The sequence below is a fragment of the Pelmatolapia mariae genome, linkage group LG5 (assembly GCF_036321145.2).
Source record: "Pelmatolapia mariae isolate MD_Pm_ZW linkage group LG5, Pm_UMD_F_2, whole genome shotgun sequence".
Classification (NCBI taxonomy): Eukaryota; Metazoa; Chordata; class Actinopteri; order Cichliformes; family Cichlidae; genus Pelmatolapia; species Pelmatolapia mariae.
The window spans coordinates 15,396,879-15,415,000 of record NC_086231.1 but is presented as its reverse complement, the minus strand read 5'-3'; the positions used below and the strand labels follow the sequence as shown (position 1 = coordinate 15,415,000).

At 39.5% G+C, this 18,122-nt stretch overlaps 2 protein-coding genes across 5 annotated transcripts in view; one reads left to right on the top strand and one right to left on the bottom strand.

Annotated features, from left to right (window-relative positions):
* Positions 1-5,561, top strand: part of LOC134627593 (receptor-type tyrosine-protein phosphatase gamma-like) — a 113,668-nt gene extending 108,107 nt beyond the window's left edge. Inside the window, exons 25-29 of the mRNA XM_063473824.1 lie at positions 680-808; positions 970-1,116; positions 1,284-1,426; positions 3,039-3,174; positions 4,053-5,561. Of these exons, the coding sequence (XP_063329894.1) occupies positions 680-808; positions 970-1,116; positions 1,284-1,426; positions 3,039-3,174; positions 4,053-4,199 (702 nt within the window). The 3' untranslated portion in view covers positions 4,200-5,561. The remainder of the gene's footprint in view (positions 1-679; positions 809-969; positions 1,117-1,283; positions 1,427-3,038; positions 3,175-4,052) is intronic.
* A 2,484-nt stretch (positions 5,562-8,045) lies between these two features.
* cadpsb (Ca2+-dependent activator protein for secretion b) overlaps positions 8,046-18,122 on the bottom strand; it is a 66,574-nt gene continuing 56,497 nt past the window's right edge. For all 4 annotated transcript variants that reach the window (XM_063473825.1, XM_063473826.1, XM_063473827.1 and 1 more), the window contains 9 exons: positions 17,525-17,686; positions 16,077-16,232; positions 15,783-15,930; positions 15,602-15,676; positions 15,405-15,488; positions 15,116-15,148; positions 14,839-14,946; positions 9,768-9,872; positions 8,046-9,347 (listed from right to left, as the gene is read on the bottom strand). In XM_063473825.1, coding sequence (XP_063329895.1) covers positions 9,171-9,347; positions 9,768-9,872; positions 14,839-14,946; positions 15,116-15,148; positions 15,405-15,488; positions 15,602-15,676; positions 15,783-15,930; positions 16,077-16,232; positions 17,525-17,686 — 1,048 coding nt within the window. In that variant the 3' untranslated portion in view covers positions 8,046-9,170. The remainder of the gene's footprint in view (positions 9,348-9,767; positions 9,873-14,838; positions 14,947-15,115; positions 15,149-15,404; positions 15,489-15,601; positions 15,677-15,782; positions 15,931-16,076; positions 16,233-17,524; positions 17,687-18,122) is intronic.

Below are 18,122 nucleotides of genomic sequence, written 5' to 3'. Positions count from 1 at the left end.
AGTTCCATTTCCAGCTATACATGCCCATGCCATTAACATTGCCTCCACCCTGTTTGACAGATGACGTGTCATGCTTGTTTCTCTCCTTCTCCGTATTCCTCTCTCGCCATCATGCTGGTACATTAGTCTTGGTTCATCGGTCTGAAGTCTTTGTTTCCGAGTTCTTTTAAATATTTCCCGACAAAGTCTGATCTGGTCTTCTTGTTCCTGAGTGTAACCAGTGGTTTGCACCATGTTGTAAACCCTCTGTATTTACATTCATGAAAGCATCTCTTGATTGTTTATTTCAAATTACAAGGAAAAACTGCAAAACTAACCACATTGAATCGGCTTCAGATGTTATGTCTTCTTCATTTGTTGTGAAATAACAAAGCTTCACCTGGAGATGAAATGTGGTCGTCAGTCAATTCTTTACTAAATTTTGGATCTCTTGTATTAAAATGCCTGGAATTCTTAAACATTTAATTTCAACCGAACTCAAATCTGCATTTCAGTCACATTTCAGTTGTTTGATTTAAAATCACCTGTGGTGGTGTACAGAGGCAAAATTACTTTTTCCACAAATTATGGACCTAACTACGTTTAAGCTTTTTTTTTTTTTTTTGGTGTGGGCAATATTTAATATGCATGAGTGCTGTGACCTTGAGAAAGACTAAAAGCTCACTGTCTGTCATTTCAGGGCTACTACAGGAGCAATGAGTTCATCATTACCCAGCATCCTTTGCCTCATACCACCACAGACTTCTGGAGAATGATTTGGGACCATAACGCTCAAATTATTGTCATGTTGCCCGACAACCACGGCCTGGTAAGTAATGGAGGAAGATTATACATTTTTCTTTGAAGTTCCTTATTTGTCTGTCCCGCAGTTTCTGATGGACGTGCACCGGTTGTACGTGAACATTTAGAATAAAAATGAATCATTAGTGAAAAAGTAAATACCAGGTTTCTGTCATGGTTTCCCTGCAGGCTGAGGATGAATTTGTTTACTGGCCAAGTCGTGAAGAGGCCATGAACTGCATCGCCTTCACTGTCACACTCATCAGTAAGGACAGACTGTGCCTCTCCAACGAGGAGCAGATCATCATCCATGACTTCATTCTAGAGGCCACACAGGTAGCTGCTCCTCTGCCTCATTACATCAGTGTTGGGTTATTATTACATGACGCATCACACGTCAGGAGTTCATCGTCTTTATTACATTTTATTTCAGTAGGGAAATGCTGTAATGTGTAGAATCCTAATTAAACATGTCATGGGTGTGCACTCTTCTTCTCCAACAGGACGATTACGTTCTGGAGGTGAGGCATTTCCAGTGCCCTAAATGGCCAAACCCTGATGCCCCTCTCAGCAGCACCTTCGAGCTCATTAGTGTCATCAAGGAGGAAGCCATGACTCGAGATGGCCCCACTATTGTGCATGATGAGTATGTTTATATTTACCTTTATGGCTTTTGTGATGAGAAAAGACTAAATAATCTTTGGGTTAACCTTCAAGTTCAGTTGTAAACATGAGTCGAAATCTAAATGTAAAGAGTTCATTCTCCTCAGATGTTAAATTAATTTTTGGAAGATGTGGTGAAATTGTAGGGTCTTCACGAGTGGGATACAGATGGAGTGCTTTCCATGGCTTGGGCTTTGAAAAGTCCTTAAGTGTGTGCACTTGGAGGATAAACAAAAACGCCAGAAGTGTTTTTAGTAACCAGGCAACCAAAACAGTTTCCATGTTCCCAGCTGATGTCTTTCCTCCAGACGTCTGTACAAATCCTTAGCTGCTGTTGGTAACAACAGCGCCTATCAGAATAGTTCTCATCGCACAATGTCCTCACAATGAAAAATAAATCTGTTTGCTCCCTGTAGTTGTCAAAGACCAAAAAAACCAGCCCCAGTGTTCCCCCACTCATTTATTTACTAGTTGCGAACATGATGGGATGCTTATGACTGACAAGGGAAGCTGTATGCAACCAGGTTCATGCTTTCTTTGATTCAGTGCAGTGATGATTTTTTTTTCTTTAAAAATTAACTTGTTGTGAGTCTTGCAAAAAGACACCCAGTAGTATTAGAGGTCAGTGGGAAACACATCTTACTGCCCAATTAATTTAATTTGCTTACAACTTTGCCTTTAAATTGGCACTGTACCTTTTATTTTATATTAATTAATTTGACTTTTTTCTCACTTTTACTTATTCAGTTATTTACAGTGGTGGCAAATGTAGTTGTGACCTCCATCAGTGCTTTCTATATGCAACTGTATGTATGACTCTTAACTGGTAATGTTAAACCATTCAATCAAACATTATGCAGTTCAACTGGATTCTAGTGCAGAGACTGCCGAGGCATTGTGATTCAAGTATACTCGCTGACAGCCCTTTCTCTCAATTGTCCGATAACCTTGAGTGATACTGTGTCGTGACATGTCAGTCTTTAGAGCACACAATGAAGATCACAATGATCTAACTTCAGTTTAAGAGTGATATAAGCACAAGGAACTATTCAATGTGAAAGGGACATAGCAAAGTGAAACCGTTAACTTTGGGGGAGGGAGGAAGAACCTTTCCGATGTCTTTGAACCAGAAATGCTTATGATCAAAGAGGACACTAGTACGCATGTGCAGGACAAAAATAACAATTTATGACACTAAATAATTTTGCCATGCCTAATTAACCCTTTGGTATGAGTTTGTGGTCACAAGCGCTACATTCAAGTTTTCCTTAATAGAACATGATGTTCATTTTGTCCCAATTAGAGTTGAATAAATAAGAAAGTGGAGTTTACTTTTAGGTCTGGCAACATTTTACTTGATAAGTTGCTGCAGAATGAACGTGTAGTGTTTGCGGTTTAAAAAAACCAAACAAAACCAAAACAGTAGTCCAGAAACCAGCAGTGACTATGCATAACGTCAGCAGTTTATTTGCAGTAGCTGTATTCAAGCTATAAAGCGACATACAGGAAATTAGCTCTATATGTGCAGTCATTAAGGCGATAACACAAAAATAGGAAAACAGCCAGCAGAGCTGATTCTGGGTATCTCCTCTCAGGTATGGAGCAGTGTCAGCAGGGATGCTCTGTGCCCTCACCACGCTGTCCCAGCAGCTGGAGAATGAGGGTGTTGTCGACATCTATCAGGTGGCTAAGATGATCAATCTCATGAGGCCAGGAGTCTTCACTGACATAGTAAGTTCACACTGTGGTAAAACATCGAGTGCCTAAAATTTTGTGTTACAATTGTCAAATATTTTTATCATTTTTTTTTTCCTTTAACAAGCATGTCAAGAATTTTCAAGCACCTTTGAAGTTGAAGTGGATTGTCTGCTTGCACAGTGCTTTACTGTGTAGTCTATTGTCACCATTTTCCTTAAAACCCAACTAAAAATGAGTATCTGCTCCGAATGGGCCTCTGAATTAATGCTAAACGTTGCTCTGTATCTGCCGGAAGTATAAATAGATTTGGATTGGGTTGCTAACACCTTTTGCATATCAACTTCATTAGCTTGCGATTGACATTGTTGCGTTTACAGCTTGTTCTGCTGCCCCCAAGTGGCCAGAAAGTCAATTAATACTGCCTTGAGCTGCATTTACTTCTGCATTGATTATTTTCTTGTCAACAGCAGGCAGAAAAACAGGCTGGCAGATACACAAATTGCCAGGTGTCTTCACATCAAGCACACTTTTCATTCAGCAGAGATGGAGCTCCATTAGTATTCTTGGCTTTGTCCAGTTTTCCTTAAGCTCTGTTTTCTTCACCAATTCCTGACAAAATGTCTGCGGCTTTAGCTGCTAAATGCCTCATGGTGTTCACCATCTAGTATTAGTTTTCAAAGCTTTCTATGGTATGTGGTGAGAATTCATAAATGAATCGTTTGGGCAAAAAGGCTGGCGAACTGGATGTTTCTACTTTTTAGGTGACTCACTGCAAAAGTCACTTTCATTTAACTGTTTGTAACAGAAACGTCCTTTGATGGTGGTACGTAGACATGCTTGTGATTATATTAAAAAAAATTAAGTGATCTTTAGAGTGAACTTGATGCCTATTTTTGTGTTTGTGTGCACAGGAGCAGTACCAGTACCTTTACAAAGCCATGCTCAGCCTGGTCAGTAACCGAGAGTGTGGCCTGAGCCCCATGCACATGGACACTAATGGGGCGGTGGTGATCGCAGACGAGTCGGACCCCGCAGAGAGCATGGAGTCGCTCGTCTGAGGACATTCTTACAGGCACTTAATTTGTAAAAATCCGAGAACATTTCTGAGGCCTTTTTGCCAGACTATTGATTAAAATGAATAACCTTATTACTTTTTATACTGATAAAAGTTTTTTGATATTTATGTTTTTGTCCTTTATTTCTTGTCTTAAATGTTATCCTGCTGAGCGTTTGCACCTGTTTTAAGTTGACACGAGGAATAAGCAGCTCTGTCCAGTTTGCACTATACTATCAGTGTTACTGCCTAAAATCCAGTGAGCAAAAGTATGACATCATTAAATCCTGGCATCACGAGGAAACTCGGATCTTGGACCGCGCTGAGACGAACGCGAGGCACGAAGGCCGGGATGCGCTGAAGCGATCCACTTCCTGATTGTCTCGGAAACAAAACTTCACTTCATTTTACAAGCATGAATTATGTCACTTTATCACTTCAGTCAGACTAACTGTTTTGAGGCTCCGCTCCACAGGGGTGAAGCTTTTTATCTCGTGAAGAGACTCACACCCGCCTATATATTATTTCCCCAGTATCTCACTGCTGTCTTGTAAAATGTACCTATGGCTTATTTTGTTAAAGTGTGTTACAACATCTAATGTGAACATTTATTGCTTTTTACAGGGATTTATATTGTTATATTGTTAAATTGTTTTGTAATATATATAAATATATCTATAAATATTATATCCCTAATAGCCAGCCAATGATTGTTTTTTTTTTCTTACTTGTCCACCTGCCTTGGTGTAAACTTACTTTTTTTTTTTTTTTTTTTTTTTTTTTTTTTAAATAAATGGAGATCTGTAGCTTGTCATGTATTGTCTACAAATCTCCAGCTGTTTTTTTTTCAGCATTTCTTTGAGCTTTTCTAACCCAAGCGGTCCAAGCTCAGCTGTTAAACATCTGTACCAACAAAATGTAATCACGCTACATCATTTTTTTTTCCATGTGTTTTTGCAATGCAGTGGATGTAACGAGAATTTATTTTTGACGCTGATCAACACCAAAATTGAATAAATGAATAAATAAAATTCACGTCAAAGTGAAAACAACTGGCAGCAGATTCGTTTTCAACATTTAAAATCCAAATCCCACATTTTTCTGCACAAACGTTCAAGGACTTCAAGGCCACATTCACAGAGGGATCTTTGGCAGCATTTATAAGTTGGTTGGGTTGAGTCATTTGAGGATATGTGCACATCAGTTTTGTGGATAAAGATACTGCAGTTCTGTTGTCCTTTCAAATCCTGCCAAGCTGATGTGAGCAAACTGCCAGTTTTTCAAGACTTGCCACTTAATCTGGACTCAGCTCGCTCGCGCTCTCTCTCTCTCTCTCTCTCTCTCTCTCTCTCTCTCTCTCTCTCTCTCTCTCTCTCTCTCAAAAAGAAAAAAAAAAAATATATATATATATAAAATATGGCATATGCCTGAGCTTGAAATGTGGAGGTGAGCCTTACAAGCATAAGGTTTGTGGAAGCCCTTCACAGAAAGTAGGCAGAGGGACTTAAAGAGACAGGAGCTAAAAGAGGATAAACTGAGAGGCTGTTTTAAACTGTGAATCATTCAAGGCTACTCCATTAGAGTACCACAATAAAAAAGATGAAGTAGGAAATGAGTAGAAATCGCTCTCAAGAAAATTCATGCTTTATATTTCATTGTTTTACCCAATTTTACCACAGAGAAGAATTCCCGCCAGGCGTCCTGGTGAAGATTGCTATTCAGTGCCTTGTTCAGATGTTTTTTGGGTTGTGGTTTTTTTTTTTTTTTGGGACGATAGTCATCTTTGTTCGTAATGAAGTTATTGCAGGAAAATGAACTAGGACTTGGACTTCATGGTACTGTCATTACAAAGTTGATTCTTACGGAAGGATGAACTACTTAGTTTTTATTAAAAAGGGTGAATGTGTTTGCAAATTAATGGATCTGAATTTGCATTCACATAAAGATATATTGACATGGGTCATCCCGCCCTGTTGATCGGTGTCAAAATAAATTGCATTACTTCCACTTAAAATTGCAAACAAACACTGAAAAAAGTCAAAGTAGGTGAAACCTTTCTGTGGGGGTGGGGGGTGATGCTTTATTTGTAACCAAAGATGTGGTCCCGCTTTGGAACATGTTATTGGTTTTATCCTGACATCTATTAAACCAGATAGAATTTGAAATCCATATTGTTAAATCTCGCAGATTTCCACTGTGGAAAGTGTGAACTTAACCTTTGAGCATGTTTCTCTTCTAGCCTCAAACTCACTTTCCACAAGCTCCAGATCAAAGACTTGTGTGACGAGGTTTAAAATTCCGACTGTAAATTGTATTTTATCTGGATTTTACTGCGTTAGTTTGGAACTGTAATTATAACCCATTTTCAACCCTTAACATCCTCTCCTGGTTGATTTTTGTGTTTTCTGAGATGGATTTTTTTTATTTAACTTGATTTTTTTTAACATATATTTTTAAATTCATCTGATAACTTCTATTCCCTTTCCACCCGGGAGTTTGCTTCATCCATTGAAACCCCTCTGACATTTGGAGAAACATCAAAACTCCACATCGTAACTTTTTTTCATTTTTAAATTTTCACCTCGTGTTGGTGTGTGTGTGAGTGTGAATGCCAGCATCTTTCTCTGCTCACATTTGAAACACAAGTGCTGTAGCTTCACGCATTTACTTAAAAAGGAAAAAAAAAATCTGTAACCTTTGTGATCATAGAAGTTTATATTTTCATACAAAGATCTGGTTTGTACAGAGGACCTGTAACAGATTGTACTTTTGTGAAAACACAGCAAAACTCCAACAAACGAAGCTGCCCTTCTGAGATCCGCCATGACGATTTAGATCAGATATCAGATATGTTGGTCTCGGATCACTTCAGCTACGCTGGTCATTAACTCTAATCTGTAACTTACGAAAATTCAAAAAAAAAAAGAAAAAAAAAAAGGTTTTGTCAGTCACATTACGTGTTTATATGACAGTATCATAGTTATTCCTATGATGCTATTATATACCATATTATAATATACTGTCATTTAGGTAAACTGTATTGCTCTGCATTGAATAAAGTCTGGCTTTGGGTGCACTGCATCCTTGTATTACATGAAGTATGGAAAATAAAATAAGGAACCTGCTCTCCATGTCGCCCCCTGCTGTCACACTCTCGCCGAACAACAGTGGTGGAAGAAGTACGCACAATCCTGTGTGTTAATATATGCAAGTGATTTGCTCATTTAAATCTTTATACACTGCCGTGTCAACCTATCACATCCTCTAATTCATATTTATACTCATGATGAGATGACTGTAAAATCCTAATATATCGAGTAACGCGAGCTATGAAATAAATGTGGTGGACTGAAATATTTCCCTGTGAAATGTAGTGGAGTAGACATATGAAGTGGCATAAAATTGAAAATCCGACTGAGCTGAAATGGCACCATAGGTTCATTTTCTCCTAATGCCGCACTTTATTTTGGCAGAAATTGGCACTGTTAAAAGTATTGTAAATTAGGGGTGGGTTTGAGTCCGCCTCGGGGTCTTTTCTCTACTCTTTCTCTCTTTCGTTTTGCTCTCCATCTGAACTGTCACTACATAAAAGGTTAAAATGGATAAATACATGCTAGGAAAAAATTAGGCATAATTAACTTTTAGCAGTCCACATGCTCAATTTAGTCCTGTATGAATGTACAAACTACTTTGATACAGAGGGAAAAACAACATATATCACAGAATCTTATGATCACAAATATCCTCATACTCAAAACTACTAAATGTTGTTACTTTGCACCAGGAACTCTTTGTGTACATTGTTGACGCTTGTGTCCCAGGTACATCTTAGGAAACATGACAGATGATGCACATGTACAGTAATTTTTATTTAGAGGCCACAGCTCTTGCATATTACAACTGTTGGCTTTCATAAGGCAAAAGCAAGAATGAATCCACCAGCTAATTCACACAGAAAACAGAAAGCGTTTGGGGAGGGTGGGAACCCACGGGCATGCAGCAATGGCTCAGAATGCAATGTACAGCATTTTATATTTATATATATTTATATAATATATACAAAACAACAGTGAGACCCAAACAAATGCCAGACATCTCATTCTACACAATTACAGAACAAAGACGGACCAACTTTTTTTTTTAATAAAAAAAATTATTTTTGCTCTTTTTCCTTGTAAAAGTGCAACTCAATTAAAATAGAACCTGTTTCAAGGCCTTTTAATGTTGAAATAAAAATAGAATCTCCCGAGTTATCAAAATGGAGCTATGAGAATATTGCATCTCTAGAATACCCACTCGAAGTTCAAGATTCCTGTTGAACCATGTCTAATTAGTAATTGAGATGAGATCACATAGCATTGACACATGATAAAAAATGCAGGTCTAGACTTACTGTCGATGTTAAGAACAGTGAGTAGACGACGGTTTATCTGTAACAGCCGTAAACAAATACAGAGGTTTTATTTTCAGTTCAAAGCAGTTGGCATTCACTTAAAAACAGACGAGACAAAGAAAAGGGTCCACACACTCATCATCACGACAATGTACCATTAATGAATGTAGAATACGACAAAGAAGCGCCATATAGGATTGCATTGGACAGGGACACACCTATTAATCTCACTCAACATTGTCAAACAAATGGTTCTCCATATTGCTTAGTAACACATAGAAATGAATTTAGAAATGAATGAATCCAAGATAGGTGCTATCTTTATCATGACACAGCTAAACTGCCAATCATGGTTATTTTTTTTTAAACATTTTTATTTTGATTTTCTTCAGTATAAGTACTATTTTTATAGTTAATAGTTCCTTCATAGGCATTTCGAGCTGACAAAGAGGTCCTAGAGTGGCTATCTGAGTTGGTACATGCATCGGTAACCAGGCTAAAGTCAAAAGTGTGAAAGGGAGGGGGTCGGGGTGAGGGAGGGTCTTAGAGGGAGGCCGGGGCTGAAGTCTCGGTGCACAGGCTCTAGTCGTCCTCTTCGTCCTCCTCGTCGCTGTCCTTCATGGAGATGCCTTGCATGCCTCCTTCCCTCACTGAAGCAGCGGCCTCCTCCATGGTCAGCCTGTTGCGCACCGTGTCGTACATCTTACTGTTCAGGGTGGAGTCGAGGACACCCTGCAGGCGGAAGTCCCGGTACTTTTTCTGCAGGAAGGCGAATATATGTCATGTGACACACTTCCTGCTGTGTCTGAGACAATTTACTGTACTGAAGAAAAGGTAATTCAGCTCAGTTTAGCACTGATCCCAGATTTAACCTTACCAACAGGATATGAACATCTAAATCGGCTCAAGACATGTAAAAGTAGGGTTCCAGACAAGATATTTACTTAACATCTATCAGTAAACCGGTTAGTTTAAGGTGCTACTACAAAAGAAAGTTGACGTGAGATACGTGGAAGTCAGAGAAATAGCGAAACCATGGGCCAGCTTTTGGATCTTAAAGGACCACGTAAGCTGCAGGAGTCCAAAACCCATCCATGTGAACCCACGGTGCTCTAAGATAGACCAAGTTAGGATTTGTAGACAACAAAAAAAAAAGTTTCCAGTTTATCAACACCTTACCTTTGTAATCCTGATGAGGATTTTTAACTGGTAGACGTGGAGCTGCTGATCCATGCGTTCAGTGAGCCAGGTCCCCAGCAGGTTCATGGTGGCAGTGTACCATTGCTGAAACACAAACACAACACTCTCCAGCAAAACACACACCCACACACGTACTAAAGACACCATGACAGAAAACTAACCTTTAAGACGCAGGTATAAAACCAGAACTAAACATGTACATTTCATAATAACATCAGCATTCAGAGTCACTCGGATTAAAGCTCAGTACAAAGTCTGTATCACACTTCACAAGAAAGCCATTCTTGCATGAGTCAGAACGAGCAAATAATGCAAGTTAAGAGGTTTTCGAAAAAGGGGAAATCATGTTCAAAATAAATAAAATCTCACGAGCCACAGAAGTATTACAAGCTACAGAACATGGGCGTGCTTCAACTGTTTCTTTTGATCGTAGATTAAAAGATATAATACTCCAACTTTTACATGTCAGATCGCCTCATCTCTTCATCGTGTGCTTTTAACTCGGAGTTCCGGACAGCATTAAATATAAATCACTGAGCCGAAATCAAAGTTAAACTTTGGAAGTTAACGCTGGTGCACTGAAGTGGTGACAACTTCAAACTGTATGGTAAAACATTAGACTTGCTACATTTCTCAAACATTTCGCTCACTTTTTGGGGGTCTCTAATTTGGATGAAAAGATCAAAACTGGTTCAACGTCTCTAGGTAGGATAGCACAACGAATGGGAAAGGTGAAACAGCTAGTCTGGCTTTAACAATAGGTAAGTACAATCAAAAAGCTCAAACATAATTAACATGTTTTTTAGGTCTGAGTAAGAGAAACTGCACAATGTTAGTGCAAAACTTATCTTAGCATAAAACATGAAGCAATAAACTGTCTCCTTGCTTTGACTTCATATTGAGGTAATATGTACATTTCCCATAAGAAATATTCAATTATTGTCATACTAAGGGCTGAAAGTAAAAGCAGACGTTACTGAGCTGTGAGCCAAAAACTCAGGATTCACACTGCTCTAAACACTCGGTGTCATGATGTTAAAAGTGAGGAGATATAGTTAATTTGGTCGTCTCAGACACAGATGTGGCTGTGAGCACAGGGTCTCTACCCACCTTATGTCTGTGAGGGGCAACCAATCAGAAGAAAACTGGCATCAAGGGAGGGTAAAGGGAGCCAAGACAGCTTGTTTTTAGACAGTGGGTGAATTGAGCAGCTCCACCAAGGGCCATTAAACAACAGAAGATGATTATTCTGAGCAGTAAACCATGAAAAGCTACAGTAACAATATCCAAGAATTAAAATGTTTTGAAATGAGCAAAATAGGTTCCCTGTCATAGAAATATGCACTCGGGTCATTTTACTAAACAACGGACTTATAAGCGTATCCCAGTGGTCAATAAGACACACAAAAAAAGAAGAGCTTCTTTGGTGTCAAATCCTCCAACGACACTTCGCACTAAACCAACGGATGGAATCAAATTAAATTCTATGTAATGTTTACTAAAGTAAATGGAAACTGCTTGGATTTCATTTAGTGATCCCAACACACTCAAGGACACAAACAGACACACACGCGGTTTACGTTTCACGTTTACCTTTTACACAAGGAAACTGCATTTATAGCGCTACGAAGAGATGGAAGGAGCAAGTTTATAGAATTTCCCTGAGTGCACTGATATTACAGCGACTTGAAGGAATTAATTAAAAAGAGGGAAATCATAACGCATTGAAAAATGTATCTGTCTTGAACTGCAATTACCTTTTCAACTTCTAAAAAATGTTCAAGTCGATATTTTGTAACAGCTGCATGGCCCATCAATTACTGAAGGCAATTACTAAGCCTTTATTTATAATTTATTCAAGTGGAAACGCAGTGCTACGTTTGAAATGCCCTACACTGTGGATAGAAAACTACTATGGGGAATTGAAATTATAGTTTTGACACGGGTACATTAGCAAAAGAAAAATAGAATGAGAGTGAGTAAATGGTTTGCAGGCAGGGAGCAGCGGTGCTGTTTTCTTGTACCTTTTTCTCTCTCGTTTCCTTGGGGTGGCAATTTTCCAGACTGCACCAAAGTTACAAGAGAACAGCACCCATGTTTGATAGAAACGGGCGTCATACCTCCAAGAAAGGTCAACTTTAAACTTGTGAGTAGGCAGGAACGCAGAGAAGCTTTATAAGGCCCGAATTAGAGGTGGAAGGAGTTAGCTTAGTTGGTGTGTTTTTAGTTTTTAGGTTGAGGTTTATTGAGATCAGGATTAGGTGAATGGTTGAAAGGTTTGAACTTGCAGATGCCTGTCCACTTCACAGTCGAGTTGAGCGTGCAGTGCATGCAGACTTCGCGGGTGGGTGGGTGGGTGGCTGAGTACGTGCTAAGGACGACTGCTCTATGTGCAAATGAGGCAGAACTCTGAGGAGGGTCATGCTAGAAGATGTACACAGGAAGATTATTTGACTCTAAAATCATGCCAACCAACATAATGTGATAAAACAAGGCAACGCAACGCTAGAGATAAGTGCCACTTTTTGACTAGAGGAGGCAGCAGGAATGAAGTTAATCAGAAAACAGGAGATTAAAAGGATTGAAATAAATCAGCGTAAGAAAGAGAGATAAAGTAGAGCCTATGCAGCGTCTAGGAACGACTTCCACATGCATGCAAATGAATGAATGGAAATGCAGTCAAATCAAAAAGGAAAAAACATTGACGGCTTCGAACTTGCTAAAACTGAAACACTCACAGCTCAAAACAAAAATAAAATGTCAATTTCAACACAACAGTGCTGACTAGGATCTCAGTTGGGCACTCTGGGGCCACACGGGGGACACAAGGGGGTAAAAAGCTCCACAGTAGAAAAAATTAAGGACACACGGAGACAGGGGAGCCAGTGTGGACCTCAAAGACAAAACCCACTTCACAACAGCATCACTCCTGGCTCCAAATAAAAAAGAAGATTAAAAAAAAAGTCATATTCATCTGGCACAAAAATAGAAAACCATTGTCTGTCAGACATAAAAACGTGACGTCACTGCCTCACAGAAAGAACTGAGAATCTGTCAGACACACAAAGCAATCACACGCCTGTGGAGACACAGGTCTTTACAAACAGGTTCTAAATGACATGAAGCAGACACATCACAGCATTATGTGTTGTTTGAATCACATATGGAGGACACATTTATGTCAATGTATCCCATTAGGATTATGTTTGGTAAGACAGTGCTCTCTTCCCCCTGTAACACACTGGTTCCCAACAATTCACATCCAAGTCATGCCTTTTTATGAACCCTCATTAGACCTTATACTTTTTAACCTGCATCATGTTTTCTTCTTAGGTTGCTTTCATTAATGTTTCAAATCCCTGGAGGCAATGGAAACAGCCATGTGGAAGTTCAGCTGCAGTTTAGCAGCGTAGGAGTTACATAAAACTGACTAAAAATGGCTTGGACCTCACAGAATACTAACAATAGAAAGCTAAAGTAGATCTATTAATGCCCCCAGAGCATAAAAGTGTAAACCTGGTCCGAGCAGGTGGAAGTCATTCATCATCTGTTCTCATCATCTGTGTAAAAACAACAATAGAAAAGGGAGAAGGCTTTTGTGCTGTTTTTAGGACTATATTTATATTTGAAAAAGCTTAGTCTTTTAGGCTTTGTCCGGTTTGTTGTTTGTCATGTCTCGATGCCCTTCGTTTCTCTTTCCCCTCACCCCAATTGTTCGCAGCAGATGGATGCCCCTCCCTGAGCCTGGCCCTGCTGGAGGTTTGCTTGTGTTAAAAGAGAAATTTTTTTTATTGTTGTGTTTTTTGCCACTACTATCGCCAAGTGCTTCCTCACAGAGGATCAGTGGGTTTCTTTGTGCATCGATGTAGGGTCTTTACTTTTATATAAAGACCCTTGAGCTGACTACTGCTGTGATTTGGTGATATATAAATAAGCATGAATTTAATTCATTTTTATTAAAAGATTAAACAAAAGCGATCGGTAATTGCCTATTGAAGTATTAATGAGTCAAACATGCATTGTTTCCCAATACCTTAGACTCCAGCACTTATAACGCTCTGTTTTTTACTCAGTTTTAGCTTTTTTTCAAAGCATGTTTTCATTTTGTGTTCATTTTATTTCCTTTTTTACTTTCTCCTGGGGGATGCTTTGAATTGCAATGTTTATTTAAAAGGTGTTACAAAGATAAATTTGCACTTTAGGAATGAAAAGTCTGTTGCAGGTTATCATTTTTACTACCAGTGCATCTATTTTCATCTTTCTCTTGCATTTTATCTAAATGATGAAATTAGGTTTATGCTTACACTGCTGTTCACTCACCTCAGTCTAAATTGTGCAACAGACTGCTCGGGGTGTAATAAAAAAGGGGGGGTGTGATGTCTCCTTTCTGTTCATATTTATCATCATCGTCATGACTGATCGCATTTTCCTTGGGTGGTTGGGAACCACTGTTCTAACAGATCAAGGGTATTTGCCATGTCAGCCTCTCAGATTGACCCAGGCCCGTCCAGCAGTGCATCATTCACCCAGCGTTTTCCTTTCACACACAGAAACTGCACAGGTGCTTCACTGTGGACTGAGGACAAAAGGACTGAGTGGGTTTTTATTTTCATTCAGGAGGCTGACATGTTTTGTGTGGAAAGCATCTGAAAGCAGAGGACAGTGGTGACTTAAAAAATACAAGAACTTGTTGTCCTGGCGTATGATCAGTATGGACAGTTCTGTTCTTTCCACAGAGAGCACTGCTTTAGATAATCCTTTCTGAGGATGCTTTTATGGACTCTTTGGTAAGTAAAAGTTTGATTTTTTAATACACAAAGGCCCAAAAGCACTGTGGCAATGCACACCAGAATGCAGAGGGCAGCTGAGATTCGGAAAGAAAAGAGACAGAGAGACAGAAAAGTCGAGAAGGGATCAGAAAAGCCTCTTCTTCCAGGCAGAAATACATTTCCTGGTCTCAAAATGGGACTTATCCCTCTCTGCCCTGTTGTTTTGCCACATTTTGGAAGGCCCCTCCCTTTTTGTGAGGAGGAGACGGCATCTTACTTACATCAAATAACCTTTCTATATACACCTCCTCATTGACCTTATCACGAAGCATATCCTGAGAGTGGCGCACAAAGGTCACGTAGCCGTCAGCTACATCCATTCCAGGTTTCTATAAGAACAGACAAAGAATAGGGTCATGACTCAGGAGAAGAGCAAACAAGCGGCTATACCAATAATTACTGTCTTCAAAAAGGTAGAACAAAATCACTCAGATGATATTTTGTTCAGCTCTAAATGCTCACAAACAAAACAGGAAAGTCAGAGGCTGTTAAACTTACAGGTACATCCACATATTTTGAAGCAGCTTTCACCTGAAAGTCGAAACAAAACCGTCAAACAGTGGCTGAAAGGTGAAATGTTGATTATCGTCAGATTCGTTAGGGCTTGGAATATTTTACTATTAAAGATACAAAACTAGAGTTCTTTTACCCTTTTTTTAACCCCCCATCAGACAAAAAAAGCAGGCTTTCAGGAAATAAATTCAGTTTTTCAGAATATAAAGTGAATTTTTTTAAAGAATAGTTTCAAGAAAAATAAACTGGGGGACTGAAGAAAGAAAAATCTTACCGTGAATGAAAGGAATGAAGAAAAGAGAGTGCCTTCATCATATCTGGAAATTTTGGCCAGCACTCCCTCCAATATGGCAACAAACTGAAAAACGAGAGGATGAGGAATCATGAACAATCTAATAATCATATTTTAAAAAGGTCAAGTTACATTTTTTTCTAATACTGTTATCAAACTAAGCTGATATGAAGCTGCACCTTTGCGACCAGAAGCTGAATCATGTCCCTCACACTCTCCTCAATCAGCTCGTCTATCTGGGAGTGGAACTGTTTCTGTGAAAAGCAGAAGAATTTCCAACAAAAGTATTCACGTCAGCAAATTAAAAGCACAAAGCCTCATTGTCCAACATGCAATCATTGCCCCAGATGAAGTTTTTACCTCTTGGCCCATCTCCATAGCACACAATTTTGCTGATTGGTCCTTGGCGTCCACCATCACGTTGAACATGGTGCATAATGTTGGAGAGATGCGGAAATCTGTGGACTTGCTGCTCTTTGCCAGCTTGGACTCAAATGCCATCCTGGTGCTGCAGTGCAAATTAAAAATGATACACTCTAAAATGAAAATATGCTGCAGATGTTCATTATGCAAAAAACAAACTCTTTGCATTTTGGAGCTTTTGTGTCTCTCGCAGTCTGTCATCATCTCACGCACAGTCACACAAATACACACCGTTTGACACAGTTCTCGATCATGTTGCTCGACATGAGCTTGATGCGGCTCTCGAGGTGTTTGGCAAACTCCTCCTCAGGCCAGTGCAGGTCCCTGATGAAAGTCTGGAGGGCGTCCAGCTTCCAGAAAAGGTCCTCCGATGTCCCGGAGCCATTACTGCCATTGACCCAAACACACATACACGGGTCAGAAGACAAATGTCAACCTGTTACCTGGGGGGGGGGATTAAAGGTTTGGAGGGGGAGGGGGTTGTAGTGGCAGGAGCAGAGGTGGATGCTGTGCCGCTACACTTTTTTTTTTTTACACAATTTTGCTCTGGCCATATACTGACTGGTCCACCTACGTGTCTCCTTTCCTGTTTGTTCAGGAGTTTCTGGACAGTCAGTTTATGGGTGAAAAAGGAGCGGGAAGGGTTTACTGTAACAGATCAATAACCATGCTACAGAGTATGATTATTGACTGGTATGTGAAGTGGCCACATGCAGGTAAAGTCACTGCAGATACAGCAGCTAATCACACAAAGGAGTAGGGAATGGAGGAAGTGAGGGAGGGCGTGCAAAAAAAAGAAAAAAAAAGAAAAAAAAGGCATTTATAGTCAGTGTCCAAAAAACATTTAAAAAAATCTCCAAATTGGCTTCACTCATCACAGGCCCTCTCTCAACATCCATGTCCCCAGGCTGGTGGGACCCCTGGAAGGATTATCAAACAAACCATGCAGACCTTTTTAGGCATCCTGAGTAGAGCTGATTGGGAAAAGTGTTACATTTAGAGTGAGGAAGGAAAGGAGATAAAAACAGAGGCGGAGAGGTTTGAACTCCTGCCTCTAAGCCTCTCCACTTTATCATCTCCACTCCGAGCCGCTCTGTCTGCCCTCCCAATCAGACTACTAGCAGGTGGTCAAGGTCAGAGATGAACCTACGGCCATGTACAATCTACAATTCGCTAAGCATCACTAGAGCAAATGTTTGTGGACAACAACTCTGGGGAGATACACATTTTGTACAATGGAGATCTTGATGTTTCAAATGGGGAACATTTTCTGCACGGTAGAACTCCAATAGCCTTAGAACTACATTTTTTTTTTTTTTTTGCTTGATTCGTTTATTTTTTTTCAGCCTGTATCTCCACACCTCAGCTCAACAGCATGCATGTTGAGACAAATGAGAGCATTACAGCCTCTCATTTTAGAAAGCACGTCCCCATCTACTCTAACACCTCTCAGTGACCTTGGCATGAACATGAACAGCAATAAGTGGCAAGTATTCACACAAGAGAAAACCGATTCAGATTTTGTTGAATTTAAATGTCAGTTTCGACTTCATGTACATTTTTTGCTACAATTTCAAAATTTGACATATCTTTTTTAATTGTCCTTACTCACGGGCATCTTCATACCAAGTTATCTCTGCTTTCTCAGTAAATCTAAAGTGAACTAGTTGAATACACACTCAGAGTCATATATAGCAGCCATCCATGACGGGGTAGAAAAGCTAGGCATTTGTGGAAGGTTAACTGATAGTCCTGCTACTGGCACTGGCAGATTTGGTACTTTGGGAATTTGGAGGTTCACATTTGGTAGATTCACATTGGGCAGATTACTTGTTAAACTCCTGCAGAAAAGACAGACAAAAAGAAAAAAAAAAGAATCCATAACAGTGGCGTGGGAGCTGCAGAAAGCAATGTAACACTCATCATAAAAGTAAAATCTGAAAATATGTGAAGACTGGAACAAAGAGTAACGCACATAAAAGGGACGGTAACTGTCAAAGACTCACATTTTACAAAAATACTCAAGAGTAAAGAGAGCTGGACACACACATAAAGTATTAAATGCAGCGATAGAGACAAGCAAAGTAATACCGAAAACCAAAAAAATGAACACAAATAAAGACCAAGAAAATACAGGTTACCTTAATACACCTTAAATATAATCTTTGCAATGAAAGGAAAACGTAAAAGCAGACATATTAAAGCCACAACAAATAAAGTAGCAACATAACACACTGGAGGCATTTTTTTTTTCTGGTAACATGTCAAAGCACACGT